Source organism: Hemiscyllium ocellatum, chromosome 1 (genome assembly GCF_020745735.1).
Source record: "Hemiscyllium ocellatum isolate sHemOce1 chromosome 1, sHemOce1.pat.X.cur, whole genome shotgun sequence".
Classification (NCBI taxonomy): Eukaryota; Metazoa; Chordata; class Chondrichthyes; order Orectolobiformes; family Hemiscylliidae; genus Hemiscyllium; species Hemiscyllium ocellatum.
In genome coordinates this window covers 133,514,561-133,530,286 of record NC_083401.1, presented here as the reverse complement: position 1 = coordinate 133,530,286, position 15,726 = coordinate 133,514,561, and the positions used below count along the sequence as shown (strand labels likewise).

The 15,726-nt window shown below is 39.2% G+C and overlaps 1 protein-coding gene across 4 annotated transcripts in view; it reads right to left on the bottom strand.

Annotated features, from left to right (window-relative positions):
• Positions 1-5,604: 5,604 nt before the first annotated feature.
• Positions 5,605-15,726, bottom strand: part of prkg2 (protein kinase cGMP-dependent 2) — an 82,705-nt gene continuing 72,583 nt past the window's right edge. For all 4 annotated transcript variants that reach the window (XM_060832177.1, XM_060832153.1, XM_060832167.1 and 1 more), the window contains 2 exons: positions 9,628-9,694; positions 5,605-5,700 (listed from right to left, as the gene is read on the bottom strand). In XM_060832177.1, the coding sequence (XP_060688160.1) occupies positions 5,605-5,700; positions 9,628-9,694 (163 nt within the window). The remainder of the gene's footprint in view (positions 5,701-9,627; positions 9,695-15,726) is intronic.

The window sequence follows — 15,726 nt, the reverse complement described above, 5'->3', positions numbered from 1 at the left end:
TTTCTTTTTAAGCTTTAGAAGACATGGCCAGAATTGCTAATCACATTCCCTCCTTTAATACATGTTGGACAGAAGGGGATTGTCAGAAGAAAGATTTCTAATAGAACGAATGCATAAAGAAGTCTGGGGAGAACAAACCTTCTAACTCATTCAATGGTGACATCTGATTTTGCAGGAATGGGAGGATGTGATGAGATAAATTATTTGGCGGGATAGGTCATGAGCTGGAATATTAATTCACTCAATAGATGCTGTCAAATCTGCTCAAGATTTCCAGCTTGTTTTTTAAATTTCAGATTTCCAGCATCCACAGTGCTTTATTTTTGATGCATCCTTCCCTCTGGCCTGTCCACAGATCAGCCATTTTGGATACTGGAACGGATCCAGTATTTAAACTACTTGGGTGGCAGAAATGGGAGCCACATGGGTTAGGGGGTTGGGAGGCTTTCTAAACCTGCATTTTGACAACAGTGTAACCAGCTGATGGAGGAGCAGCACTCCAAAAGCTCATGCTTCCAATTAAACCTGTTGGACCATAACCTAGCTTTGTGTGATTTTTAACCAATCTAATACAGTATTGACTTCATTGGAAGAGAATGATGGTGGTGCGGACTGGCCAGTTGACTGTTTATCAGTGTCTTCTTTTATATTCTCTCTCTTTTTGCAGACTTCCAATGTGTGCCATTTAACTATGGGTAACTACTAATGTCATTTAAACTAGTGAATCTACTAGGACCAAAATATTTTGAACCAGGTTTTGTTAGCACAAAATAGTTACCATAACATGTTCCCTTGCTCGGAAATTAGGCTGTCTCCCATCTATTCAGGAAGTGAACCCAATGTGTTTAGCTCCTATGGAGCTACTTTGCTGGTGCAAATGGAACAGACTCTCAATGTAAGCTGGGATCCCCTTAAATTTCTGCCTACTTCAGGGATGAGATTTTTTTCCTCTCTGTAGTTCCAGGGATCTTGGGATGCTAATTTTGCTGGCAGGTTATGGCACAGAATAAATGTTGCTGAAGACCAAAACTAATCTTTTTAAGAACAATGAACAAAAAAACTATACGGCACAAGAACAGGCCATTCATCCCTCCAAGCCTGTGCCGCCACATTTTGCCCTTCCATACTAAAACTGTCTTCACTTACAGGATCCATATCTCTTTATTCCCTTCTTATCCATGTATTTGTCCAGGTGCTTTTTGAATGCTGCTCTTGTGTTTGCTTCTACCACCTCTCCTGGCAATGCATTCCAGGCACTCAACACCGTTTGTGTAAAAATCTTGCCTCATACATCTCTTTCCCCTGCCTTGCACTTTGAACCTGTGCCCCCTAATAATTGACCCTGGGAAAAAGCCTCATACTTTCCACTCTATCCATGCCATTCACAATCTTATAAATGTCTATGAGGTTGCCCCCCAACCTCCTGAAAACAAACCTGGTCAAGCAATTTAGAGTGGCACGGTGGCTCAGTGGTTAGCACTGCTGCCTCACAGTGCCAGGGACCTGGGTTCAATTCCCGCCTCGGGCAGCTGTCTGTGTGGAGTTTGCACATTCTCCCTGTGTCTGTGTGGGTTGCCTGCAGGCACTCCAGTTTCTTCCTACAGTCACAAAGATGTGCAGGTTAGGTGAATTGGCCATGCTAAATTGTCCATAGTGTTAGGTGTAAGGGAATGGGTCTGGGTGGGTTGCTCTTCGGAGGGTTGGTGTGGACTTGTTGGGCTGAAGGACTTGTTTCCACACTGTAGGGAATCTAATATAATCTGAAATCTGCTATACCAGGCAACATCCTGTACCCTCTTGATGGCTTAGAAATGACATTTTGCAGCATCATGAGACAATTGTTTAACGCTGCTTTATGATGACATACAGGTTAATTTCCAGATGTATATTTTGCTGAATGAAACAAAAAAAATGACAAAAATAAGTTACAAAAGGAAGAGAATGTTAAGAATGAGTTCTATTAATTGAAATGATTACCTGCTTCCCTTAGCTGAGGTTTAAGTTTCTTTGGCCCGTTTGGAAGTTTGATATTCTCTGTAAATTTATTCAACTTTAGACAAGGTTTTTGGAATTTTACTGGATTTCATTCATATTGCATTTTTGTATTGTGTTAGTATCAGAATCACTTGTAATAAAAAAAACAATGTTTCATTTCTTGTATCTAAAGTTTATTAAAAATATATAAACAAAACTTCCAATACAAAAGCATATTTTTCTTAACACTGACAAATGGAAATACCTAAATTTATACTTCATTATGATTTTTGAACAGCAGCTAGAACTTACTATGACTTACATTTTATTAAGAACTTAATTTAGAACTTAAAGGTTTTTTTGAACAATTTTGTTTGAATATCTGTAAAGTAGCATCTCACACATTATCTTCATAATATTTTCATTCTGATTCGCTACTGATACTTATGCTCACAGCTGGTATTCTTAAAACTCTTCATCACTGGAGTTTATTCTTAAAACTCTATCAACCTGAATTCAATGAATGGAAAGCAATATACACTGTACTCCTTACTATGCTGATGAATCTAATGGTAACATGACGTGCCCATAATAATACTCCATAAAAATCATGTTTGCAAATATAGTAGGACTTAATGTCCTTCAACCTTCATGCTGAATATTTGTTATTTCTTTTATACATTGACATTAATATGATTAGACATGTCCATATCTTATAGGGCAGCATTTTTGATATAATTCACATGTACAAACACTATGATCAGGTTTGGTGAGTTTTCAGGAAAGCTAAAATATCAAATTTGCTCATGAAGTAGCATCATGATACTCCAGATAAGCAGTTCTATAACCAGGAACATTTCATCATTTTGGTGATCCCAAAAAACTGGGGGAAAAGCTGTATCATATTTTTACATTCCTGACATGCACAATTAAGACAGAGGTTTGCCTATGGTTTCCTATTCTTGTGTCATCTAAAGTCCCAGAATCCTTGTTATGAGCTGGTTTGATATTTCCCATTAAAAAGGCTTCTGCTCCTCATGCCAGATCGCTTGATAGAACAAATTCCTTCGTCTGTCTATAGGAAGGAGTATGTTAGAATTAACAGACATTAAGAATGTTAGTCTCTGGATTAATCGAAACTTTTGTAATTTTTTTTAACCTTCTTAGAGCCTAGTAAATTGACTCTAAGTGAAGAATCTTATTATTCCAACTGAAGCATAATGGGTGAATCAATACAAAATGAAGTACAACCATTTATATCACTTAAAAACAACCATTTCCTCTTCAGGCAACACTATAGAAAGCAACAAAAGTAGGAAAGCAAGTCAAAACAAATATTCAAATAATTAAGGCTGAGACATAAATTAGTTTTTTTTTACACTCAGCAGACCTAACCGCTCATATGCCATGCCCTCCAGTACTGATCGACAGAGTACAGCACACTGTCTGAGTTAAAACAAAACCATCTCCACAATCAGATTACCATGTCTAGCTTAGTCATTAAAACCTATGGCCCATAATATGTCAAAACAATAATCCATTCACAGTCACCGGTGTTTACAATTGGTTCCAAACATCCATGGGCCATATTTCCAGCTATTCTTTTAGTTCTGGCGTCACCGAGTTTGTGGCACCAGAGGAATGACACCCCATTTTGTGGGGCCCAGCAGGTAGCTACACCATTATAGCTACCTCTTCAATAGTTACTTGCTCCATGCTGTTATAAAATCTGGTATGTGACCAGCATTAGAATGTTTAGGAATGTCCTTGTGTTCCATTCCATTAGATTCCAGGTATTGTTCCTATGGTCCATTTTCTATTGGGAAGGCAACAATCTTAAAAATGCCAAATCTTTCTTTCAGGATCTTGGCAGCTGCACCCACTTGGATTACATTCAATTTAAATTTGACAAATGTAACACCACCTTTTCAAAAAAGGAGGTGGAGAAATAACCAGGAACTACAGTTCAGATAGGCTAACATCAGAAAGATGCTGGATCCTATTATCAACGATGTCTTGACAATTTGTTTTGTACATTACAGGCATATACTATATTTAACTTTTATAACATGAACTGTAATCTGTTTGGAATCCTCCAGAACTAACTTTATTGTAAGTGGACACTGATGTGCTACTTAAGGTGGCTGCTTAGAGTCAGAAGACTTTGAAATTTGAAGTATTTTGAGTCTCTAGTAGAAAAACCATTAAGGTGCTTTCCTTAAATAGGAATATACAAATAAAACCTATCTGTGGAATTCACAGTTTCCATTTTTTTTGTATTCTTACACAAACCCAGAATTCATGCGCTCCCTATTTTTGAATACAAAATTTAGCAAATGGAAACTACAGAGAAGCTACTTTGTGAGTAGATGAGAATGACCTTTATTCATTCTCAATTGTGTGGCGATGGTTTCTAATCTCAAAACATTGTGGATGGGTAAAAGAAGTACTCGTCAAGTGGCATCTGGTACAGATTAAAAAAATTATTTCAAGAACCAGGGAGAAATCATTGAGTCTGCAGACAACACAACAAATAGCAGAAGCAGCAAAGGTAGCAATATTTATGCCTTAAAACCGGAAGCTGCAACATCATGAGGTCTCCAGACTGTTCCTTTTTAAGTCTTCCAGTATAGAAAACCAACCTCTTGGTTATAAAACTGCAAGCAACTAACTTAGTGATCTGTTTTAAAAAAATGACCACTTCAAGGGAACCTTACAAGAACTTTGATACAAGATAGCACATTTGCCTTTATTGCATTGGGCGTGGAGTACAATAATATGGAAGCCTTCCTTCTATATAACAGCACATTGGTGTGACCACACATAGAGCACAGTGTGTAGTTTTGGCCTTCATCTTTAAAGAAGGATACACCTGTATTTGTACTGGAGGCAGTACACATAAGGTTCACCAGATTAGCATTTGGATGAAAAGATCATTCTAATGATGAATTGCTAAATTGGGCCTATGTTCCCTGGAGTTTAGAACAATGAGAGGTTATCTAATTGAAATATACAAGGTTCTGAAGTGGCTTGTCAGGGTAACCTCTCAGGAAATAATATTATCGCCAAGCCAGGAAGGAACATGATTGCACACAGTTCACCAAAAACATACTCTGCAGGTGAAATCAGCATCATGTGTAGAAAATCTGTGAGGTCTTAATATAAAAACAAAACTTCTGTGTGATCAAAGATGTGGTGGCTTAGAAATCTTGGCATGTGCATACTGGGAAGAAAGGCTGCAGCACAAATACTGCTACTGACTGCAGCTGTATAACTGTTTATCCTGGCTATTCAACATCCCCACTTGTTCCTGCCCACTGAGTGCAACCATCTTACTACAACCGAAAGAATTATTTGTACAAGCCACGTTTTGACTCATAGCAACTATTTAAATAGAAAATGTTTTTCTAGTTAAGATAATGCCAGAAGAAACTTTTACTGATTTCTTAAAATTTTTCAAGTAATTTCTTTCCTTCTTGATCATATCGATTGTTAATTCTTTATTCTGTAGATGCTCCAGTTGGTTAGTTTCTGTCAATACCATCGAACATGAAATTGTTCAGATTGCGTATGATCATTGAGTAAGGGTAACAGTTGGAGTCTTCTTGCAGTACGTGACTTGGCATTGATTTAGAAGTCCTTGTCCCAGCCTGAAAGTTCATCTGGAGGAATATCCTTATCAGGAGGATAAGTGTCGAAGTATCTATAATCTGTGGGACCTTTAAGCTTGGAAAAAAGGGAAAATGTATTACTCAGAAGGACCCCATCATGAAAAAGACACTGCTATTAAATTGTTATGTTAGTTTTTGATGGTTCCATCAGTAACCCAGCAAAAAAAGTTAGACTTGGCATTCTTGGACCATCAGCCTCTTCCATCTGATACATAAAGTATTGCATCTTAACTCAACAATTACAGAGTTTCTGTCTTTATCAAATATGTTGGTGTGTTAATTCATTCATTTAAATAGATACCATAAGAAAAAGTTAATATAATTTACAGTTTAAAAGTAGGCTACTTGATTCAATTTGGCTGTCCTGGTGTTTATGCTCTGATAAGCCTCCGACATCATCAAACTCTGATCAGTGTCGCCTTATTCCTTCCCCCTCACATACTAACCTAATTTCCCCTTAAATGTACCTGTGTTATTTGCATCATTAGCAAGTTCCATGTTTTAATCATACTCTGAGCAAAACAAAGCACTTTCTTACTGGATTGATTAGTGACTACCTTATGTTCGTGACCCATTGATTCGCCCCACGAGTGAAAATGCTTCTTTATATTTCCCTATTCTAATTCATCATCTTAAAAAGCTCTGGTTCTGTGTATCCTGATAGTTATAAGCTCTCTGTTCCAATATCCTTTTTGCAAAATGTTAATCATAGTACAGTAACTGAATTTTCAAAATCTCCCCTTCATTGACCATTATGTTTTCCACACAAGTTTATATAATGGAAAAATCATTGTAACAAAGAAGTTTAAACTGTGGTCTGTAAATTTAATAATATACTGGTGACTGTGTGGAGTTTGCATATTCTCCCCGTGTCTGCGTGGGTTTCCTCTGGGTTCTCCGGTTTCCTCCCACGGTCCAAAGATGTGCAGGTCAGGTGAATTGGCCATGCTAAGTTGCCCATAGTGTGAGGTGCATTAATTAGTGCGAAATGGGTTTGGGTGGGTTGCTCTTCGGAGGGTTGGTGTGGACTGGTTGGGCTGAAGGGCCTGTTTCCACACTGTAGGGAATCTCATCTAATCCATTATATGGTTATTTGTTTTGAACAACGTGAATGAAGACACTAGTGTTCGTAATAGGTAATTTGTGTTTTGTATTTCAATGACCTGATCTTAGGAAAATCAATACTAAGGATTTCAAAATGGAGTTAGTAGACTTATCACTCCTTCAAAACTACTGCACTGACTCTCTTTCTCCATTTTTATTCCATGCACAATGGCATGGAGTGGTACAACAGGCAAGTTATCTCATATTGTGTCAGTTGGGGTTCGATATGTTGCATTGCCATATCCTCAGGCAATTGTAAATGAGGCACAAGCCACTCCAGCATGAGGAAGGTAACCAATGCACACTCATTGATGAAAGCCCAATGATTAAAATTGATTCCACGATGAAGGCCTTCAAGCCCTCCGTTTCTTCCTGTCACGCCAACCCAACCAGTACACCTCCACTGACACTCTCCTTTGCCTGGCTGAACTGGTCCTCACCCTCAACAACTTCTCCTTCCAATCCTCCCACTTCCTTCAAACCAAGGGGGTAGCCATGGGCACCCGCATGGGCCCCAGCTATGCCTACCTCTTCTCTGGCTAAGTGGAACAGTCCATCTTCTACAACTACACTGGCACCATTCCCCACCTTTTCCTCCACGACATCGTTGACTGTATCATTGCTACCTCGTGCTCTCACAAGGAGGTTGAACAATCCATCAAATTCACAAACATTTTCCACCCCAACCTCAAATTCACCTGTACCATTTTGGACATCTTGCTCCCCTTCCTAAACCTCTCCATCTCCATCTCTGGCGGCCAACTAAACATGGACATCTAGTACAAACCAACCGACTCCCACAGCTACCTAGACTCCACCTCCACCCATCTTGCCTCATGTAAAAATGCCATCCCTTATTCCCAATTCATCTGGCTCCACCGCATCTGCACCCAGGACGACCAATTCCCCCACAAGACATCCAAGATGGCCTCCTTCTTCAAAAACTGCAATTTCCCCTCCCAAGTGATCGATGATGCCCTCCAGCATCTCTCCGCCACTTCTCACACCTCCGCCCTTGAACACCACCTCTTCCAATGCAACAAAGAAAGGATCCCCTGGTCCTCACCTTCTACCCCACCAACTTCCGGATACAATGCACCATCCTCCGCCACTTCTGCAACCAACAAACAGACCCCATCACTTGGGGTATATTTCCCTCCCCAACCATATCTGCATTTTGGAGAGACCATTCCCTCTGCGACTCCCTTGTCAGATCCACCCACCTCCACCAGCCCACGCCCAACTCCCAGCACCTTCTTCTGCCATCGCAGGAAGTGCCAAACTTGCACCCACACCTCCCCTCTCACCTCCATCCAAGGCCCTAAAGGATCCTTCCACATCTGACAGAAATTTACCTGTACTTCCACATACATCATCCACTGTGTCCGTTACACCCGATATGGTCTCCTCTACATCGGGCAGACAGTACACCAACTTGCAGATCTTTTCAGAGAACATCTCTGGGACACCCGCACCAACTAACCCCACTGCTCCATGGCTGAACACTTTAACTTCCCCTCCCACTCCACCAAGGACATGCAGGTCTTGGACATCCTCCATCACAAAACCCTAACCACCCAATACCTGGAGGAAGAATGCCTCGCCTTCTGCTTTGGGACCCTGCAACCACATGGGATTAAAATGGATTTCACCAGTTTCTTCACTCCCCCTCCACCCACCTTATCAAAGTCCCAAACCACCAACTCAGCACCACCCTCTTCCTGACCTATCCAACTTCCTTCCGACCTATATGCTCTATCCTCCTCTCCGACCTATCACACATTTCCCCCCCGTCCACCTTTATCTACCTATCACATTCTCAGCTAACTTCCCTCCAGCTCCACCCCCTCCCATTTATCTCTTTGCCCCCTGGCCCATAAGCCTCATTCCTGATGAAGGGCATATGCCAGAAACATCAATTCTCCTGCTCCTCAGTTGCTGCCTGACCTGCTGTGCTTTTCCAGCACCATACTCTCGACTCTGATCTCCAGCATTTCACTCTTCCCAGTGACAGTATCCGATATTCACTGGGATGGTATATTGCAATCAGATTCCTGATGAAGGGCTTATGCCCGAAACGTCGAATTTCCTGTTCCTTGGATGCTGCCTGACCTGCTGCGCTTTAACCAGCAACACATTTTCAGCTATTGCAATCAGAGTCATAGTAAGTCATTCTCTGCGGAAGAATCAAAATATTGTGGATGCTGTAAATTTGAAAGAAAAACAGAAAAGGCCAGAGAGACTACTGCAGAACTGAAGTTGAGTTCTGAAGAAGTCATACCAGACTCAAACGTTAACTCTGTTTCTCTGCTGTCTGAGTTTCTCCAGCATTTCACCAATACTCTTTAACCTAGATTCCAATAGATTGAGGGTCGGTATGGACTTGTTGGGCCGAAGGGCCTGTTTCCACACTATAGGCAATGTAATCTAATCAAGATTATCCTCTTCTGCAACAGTCAAGTGTGCCCAGATCCTATGCCAGTGACTATTACTGCTTTTCTGAATGAGATTGCCAATTCCATTAAAAATGCTACCAGTTTTTCAAGAATGCTTTGGTAGTGAAGAAACCTTTGCTTCTCTCTGCAATGTTTGCATTGATTAATGTGAATGGAATTGGAAACCTCACCCTAGCCTACCATTTCTGAATTATCAACCTAAATTGGACCTGATTCCACAGCTCATCCTGTCTCATAGGTTACAGTAGTAGCAAATGGCTCTTCACTGTTGGTTTACCAATAGATAAAGAGCTAATTGTTTAGTCAGTTACTTACCCCAATTGTAAACCACTTATTTTTGACAGAAGTAATATAACAGAGTACAATAATGTGCAAAATCATGACATATTACATCATAAGGACAATAATAATAAGCCAAGTACCTCTCTTTTTAAAGGTGATGGTAATGTTCTGGCTTTCAATCCTTCCCAGTTAAATCCACTGAACCATCTGTATTTGAAGGAAATGAATTTATTTAAATGTAATCTTTATCTAATAGATTCACACATACTTTCCTTTTATACAACTAAACCTACATTTGTGAGCTAATTTGTGTAGCTTTTGCAATGCTAGGTAAACATATCATTAAAATTTATTTGGAATATTTGTTTCTTATTATTTACAGGATATGAATGGTAATACTATCCCATAATTGTTGTCCATTCCCAACTACCAATGAGAAAGTGGTGCTGAGATGCCTTTTTGAATTGCTGTGGACCATGTAGTACAGGTCCACCTCAGTTACATTAGGAAGCGTATGTAGTCAAAGTGAACAAACAACGATATAGTTCCAAGTCAAAATGGTTTGTGGCTTTGAGATGAATGGCAATGGCATTGGTATTGCTATGCACCTGCTGCCTTTGTTCTGCAAGGCAGTAGAGGCCACAGGTTTAGAAGGTGCTTTGAAGTAATTTTGACAAGTTGCTATGGTGCATTTTTTTTTAGGCTGTGCAAGCCATTGTCCTGGAGGAGTGAATTCCATCACATGTAAGGCATGTGCCTTCTAGATGTTGACCAAGTTTTAGGGAATTCGAAGGTGAATTTTTGTTACAGAATTCCCAGCCTCTGACCTGCTTTCATTTATCCAGGGTATTTGCATAACTGGTCCAGTTAATCTTTTGGTATGTGGCAATCTTCAGGACTTTGATGGTAAGAGGTTCAAGGATATTAATGTCATTGAATGCAAATAGGAGATGGCCAGATCCTCTCTTGTTGAAGGTAGTCATTCACAGCCATTGGTGTGGCATGAATTTTATTTACCATAGATGGCACTGAACACTGAGCAATCATTAGTGAGCAATGATAAAGTGGTAAAGTCCTTTGCTAATTTTTCCCAACTTCATTTATTACAAATGCTTTGAAAACTAGTTCAAGTTTGCTTTTGCATTTGCTTTTTTCAAACTCTGATAAAAATATCTAATTTCTTTTCCCTTAATTGATTAATTCTTCCTGGTTAAATTGCGCCATTTAAATATGTTTATATTCTTGATGGGCTAAAGCCAGTCTTTTGGTAATTGAATATTTTTGTCCAAAATGATTGTTTTACTTGAAGAAACCAAGATAAATAACAATGGAATTTTTGAGTTATCAGGTGGTAGATCAAAGTGAGATAGTTGAATGTTATCTAAATTACAAAACTCAAGCATTCCTGAGATTTTTTTAATTAGCTGTTAAAACACATTTGTTGCAAGAACTAACATGCAAATACGAATTGAAGCAAAGTTTATAGATGAAGGAAATGTATACAAATTCTTGTGGGAAACATCAATGATAGATTTTAACCAAAGATGTCACATTGTTTTTCTAATTCTAGTTTGAATGGGCTGAATTATGTCGATAATATTAAAGTACATAAATACATAATGAGTGACAAGTCAGGTTGGAGAGAAAACAATTTCTTTTTTAACGATCAGTAGCATAACCAAATAATTATCTCTAAAAATGGAAAAACAATTGAGCAAGAGGAAGAAGATAATAGAAGAAAATAGTATGAAAACTACACAAGAATATTACTGAGCCCTGTTTATATCAAATGTAACTTCTAGCCATCCAATAGGACAGTGAGAAAAGCTTCCAAAGGAAAGAGACAATTCATATAAATTTTCAATCTCATTTGATATTTTCAGCTGAATTATGTTCTTGACTTACTTTGCAAAAATATTTGTAGTGATGGTCACATGACTTTGCAACTTGGAATCATGCTACTGGCAAATAAATTTTGTTTGATACAAAAGTAATCACAGATATGAGTAGCCATGAAAGTATTCAAGTCATCACATTGCGATTTGTTTCCTTTCTGAATATGCAATTATGGACTCTTTGCTAACATTTGATAATTATTTTACTGTTTCTTTGTATTGTGTATTCCTGAACAAAATAGCAATATTTGACATAGACCTATTGGTGAACGTATTGATCAATACAAAGCATTTCAGAACAGCTTACCAGAAAGAAACAAAACTCTTTGCAGCATGCTGTTAAACAGTCTGACTGCACAAGTGAAAGGAAAACCAGTAGAGGTTTGGGTTTCAGCAGAACATGACACTGTACTTTTCATTTATGGATCAAGAGTGATGTAAATCACACAGGGATATTGAGTCAATGTCACAGCAATAAAATCATTGGTACATCACATCTAATTGTGTATCACTCTGCACTCTCCACAAACAGGAAAGTATATTGACACAAATGCATGAACACTGGAGATCAATTCACAGCAGGAGTATTTATTATGGCAGATTGGGCAAAAAATGAATTGAAATAGCCTATCTGTTAAAATCAGCAACAGATCTCATACATTTCTAGATAAACAAGCAATAGTCCAGTCTGTGATAACAACCAGTAATATGATTCTTCATTCGCTCTCCTACTGTTCAAACTCTGGATAATTTTCTTGGGTTACTTATTTTCATCAATCAATTCCCTTTGCTTGAAATCACTTTCATCCTCAAGGGAAAATTAAAGAACAAATAAAAATATGACCACAAGAGTGTGGCTACAAAAACATTTCTACAAGTTCTGTGTGTTTGTTGCAATTGATTTCTTTTTTAATTTTCTGTTAAGGATGGAGGTTATTCAACCAAAAGAAATTGGTAAAAATAGAAAAGGGAAGATCAATGAAGGGAAAAGTGCCAAAGGCATCTGATCATTGTTTATTTAACTGTTTAACTTCCAATAGGAAATATAAAAAGTTAGCTGTCCAAAATTACAGTATTTAAGCATTTCACATCACATCATACACATGTTTCAATTACTATTTTCATTCAAGTGTGGCATCAAGCAGTTCTAGCAAAACTGAAATCAATGTTAAACTTGGAAAGAATGAACTGCTGGTTAAGTTATAAGGAAGATAGTTGTGGTGTTTGGAGGTCGGTCATCTCAGCTCTGGAACCACACTACAGGAGTTCCTCGTGGTAGTGTCCTGGGCCCAACTATCATCAGCAGCTTCATCAACGACCTTCCTTCCATTATAAGGTCAGAAGTGGGGATGTTCGCTGATGATTGCACAATGTTCAGTACCATTCACGATTGCTCAAACACCGAAGGGAGTACATGCCCACATATAGCAGGACCTAGACAATATCCAGGCTTGGGATGACATATGGCAAGTAACATTGCACCACACAACTGCAAGCAATGATTATCTCCAAAGCAGAGAATCAAACCATCTCCCTTTGACATTCAATGGTATCACCATCACTGAGTCCTATCAACATCCTGGAGATTATCATTGACCAGAAACTGACTAGACTGGCTGTACAAATACACTGGCTAAAAAAACAGGTCAGATGCTAGAATACAGCTGTAAGCAACGTATCATCTTACCCAGCAAAATCTGTCCACTATTTACAGACACCAGTCAGAAATGTGATGACATGAGTGCAACTCCAACAACAGTCAAGAAACTTGGCGCCATCCAGGACAAGGCAACCACATTGATTGAAACCACATTTAGAAACATTCAGTCACTCCATCACTGATTCTCAGTAGCAGCAATGCGTACCATCTAGAAGCTGAATGGCAAGATCACAAAGGCTCCTTCAGTACACCTTTCTAACTCACAATCCCTACCATTCTAAAAGGTCAAGTGCATAAAGTACAAGGGATAACCACATCCTGCAAATTTCCCTCAAAGCTACCGAACACATTGACTTGGAAATACATTGACATTTCTTCAGTGTGGCTGGTTCAAAATCCTTGGAATGTCTACCCAGTGATATTGCGGGCTTACCCAAAGCAAATGGACTGCAGTTGTCCAAGAAGCAGATCACTACCACCTTGTCAAAGATAACTGGGGATTGGCAATAAGTGTTGGTCCAATCAGTGATGGTCACATTCCATGGATGAAGAAGAAAAAAGTGATCATTCTCAGTTTCATTCAATGATTTATCATCTTCATGTTTCTTTGCTTATTGTATGAGGAGTAGATCCAATTACCAAGTATGGAAGTTATATTTAACTTAAAAGCATCTTGAAACTGGATGCATCTTTTAATAGTATATCTGCTTATTTGATAGTCCAGAAATCGAACATTGCTGGCAAAAGAGACATGCTGTAGAAACCTTTCATGTTGCACTCAGCTGAACAGAGTCAAGAACTCTAGAGAGGCTAACAGTTTTAACTGCCTGAGAAAATACTGCTGATTAGTTTGCAGATTGACTTTGCTTGGTCAAGGCTTTGTTGTGGAGAATGCACCAGGGAACTACTGACCCCATGCTTTTGCTTAATTCTGAAAAAGGGAAAATGCCTGGATATATGTTTTTCTGAAAAGGACAGCTTTACCTGTAGGAATATTTATATCTCCAGGAAGCATTCATGAGCCTCAACACAAGCCCAACTGATAAGTTTCAATTGGTTATCATGCAACCAATTCTTAGCATACATGGGATTACTCAGTAAATGAGCTCTATTGTGGATTCACATCTAATGTTAGATATTTTATTCTGAGCTTTGTAAGAATGTGCTGCTTGAATACAATCAGTACATTGCCTACTGTGAAGCAATAGGCTTTTTGGTAATCTCTGCCAGTCATTGGGACATATGACTTACATACCAAGGATTCACATCACACTATTTCACATTGTCTGGTAGGCAACATGCCTTTTTAATTGTTTTTTGGCAGTACAGTGATAGTTGAAAGTAGTGCTTGTGTCAGTAAGTTTGCAAATGACACCAAAATAGGTGGTGTAGTGGACAGTGAAGAAGGTTATCTCAGAGTACAACAGGACCTTGATCAAATTGGCAATTGGGCTGAGGACTGAGAGATGGAGTTTAATTTAGATAAATGTGAGGCCTTGCAGTTTGACAAGGCAAACCAAGGCAGGACTTATACAGTTACTGGTAAGGCTGTGGAGACTGTTGTCAATGAAACGTATGTGTGCATGTACGTAGTTCCTTGAAAATGGAGTCACAGGCATTTGGCATGCTTGCTTTTGTTGGTCAGCGCATTGAGTACAGGAGTTGGGACACCTTGTTGTGGCTGTACAGGACATTGATTAGGGCACTTTTAGAATACTGCATTTAATTCTGATCTTCCTGCTATAGGAAAGTTGTTGCTAATCTTGAAAGATTTACAGAAAAGATTTGCAAGAATACTGCCAGGGTTGGAACTGTAAGGAGAGGCTGAGTAGAATCATAGAATCCCCACAGTGTGAAAGCCAGCCATTCAGCCCATTGAGTCCACATCAACCCACTGAAGAACATCCCACCCAGCCCCAGCCCCCTACCTTATCCCTCTAACACTGCATCTCCCATGGCTAATCCATCTAGCCACACATCCATGGATACTATGGGCAATTTAACATGGCCAATCCACCTAACTTGCACATCTTTGGTGTGTGGAGAAAACCAAAGCACCCAGAAGAAACCCATAAGTTTTTCACATGTATAATGAAGGATTCCTTCAATTTGGTGAAGATTATTAGTGACTGGCTTAGATACAGCAATGCTGTGTTTATGTGTTCATTTGGCACTAAGAGCTTTTTCACTTACACATCTCTCAAAGAAGCTATTGACATGTTACTACCTCTTGACATTCTGGATGCATCACTATTTTTTGAATTTGTAATTAAACTTATGAACTTCACAATTCCTGTAGAGTTCAGTTTCAATTAATGCCTAAACACATGGTGTTGCGATGGATCCCCTCTAGGCCCAGATCTCACTTTCAGTTTTTATTAGTTTCCATGAGAAATGCAATTTTGAACATCTTCTAACCTCTTCTGCTTGCATATTTCTAATGTGTAGATGATATGTTTGGCATCTTTGGATCTGCAGCTGGATATAAGCATTTGAGACTAGGACCCGTGGACACAGCCTTAGAATTAGAGGGGGTCAATTCAGAACAGAAATGCGGAGACATTTCTTCAGCCAGAGGGTGGTGGGCCTGTGGAATTCATTGCCACGGAGTGCAGTGGAGGCCGGGACGCTAAATGTCTTCACGGCAGAGATTGATAGATTCTTGTTGTCTCGAGGAATTAAGG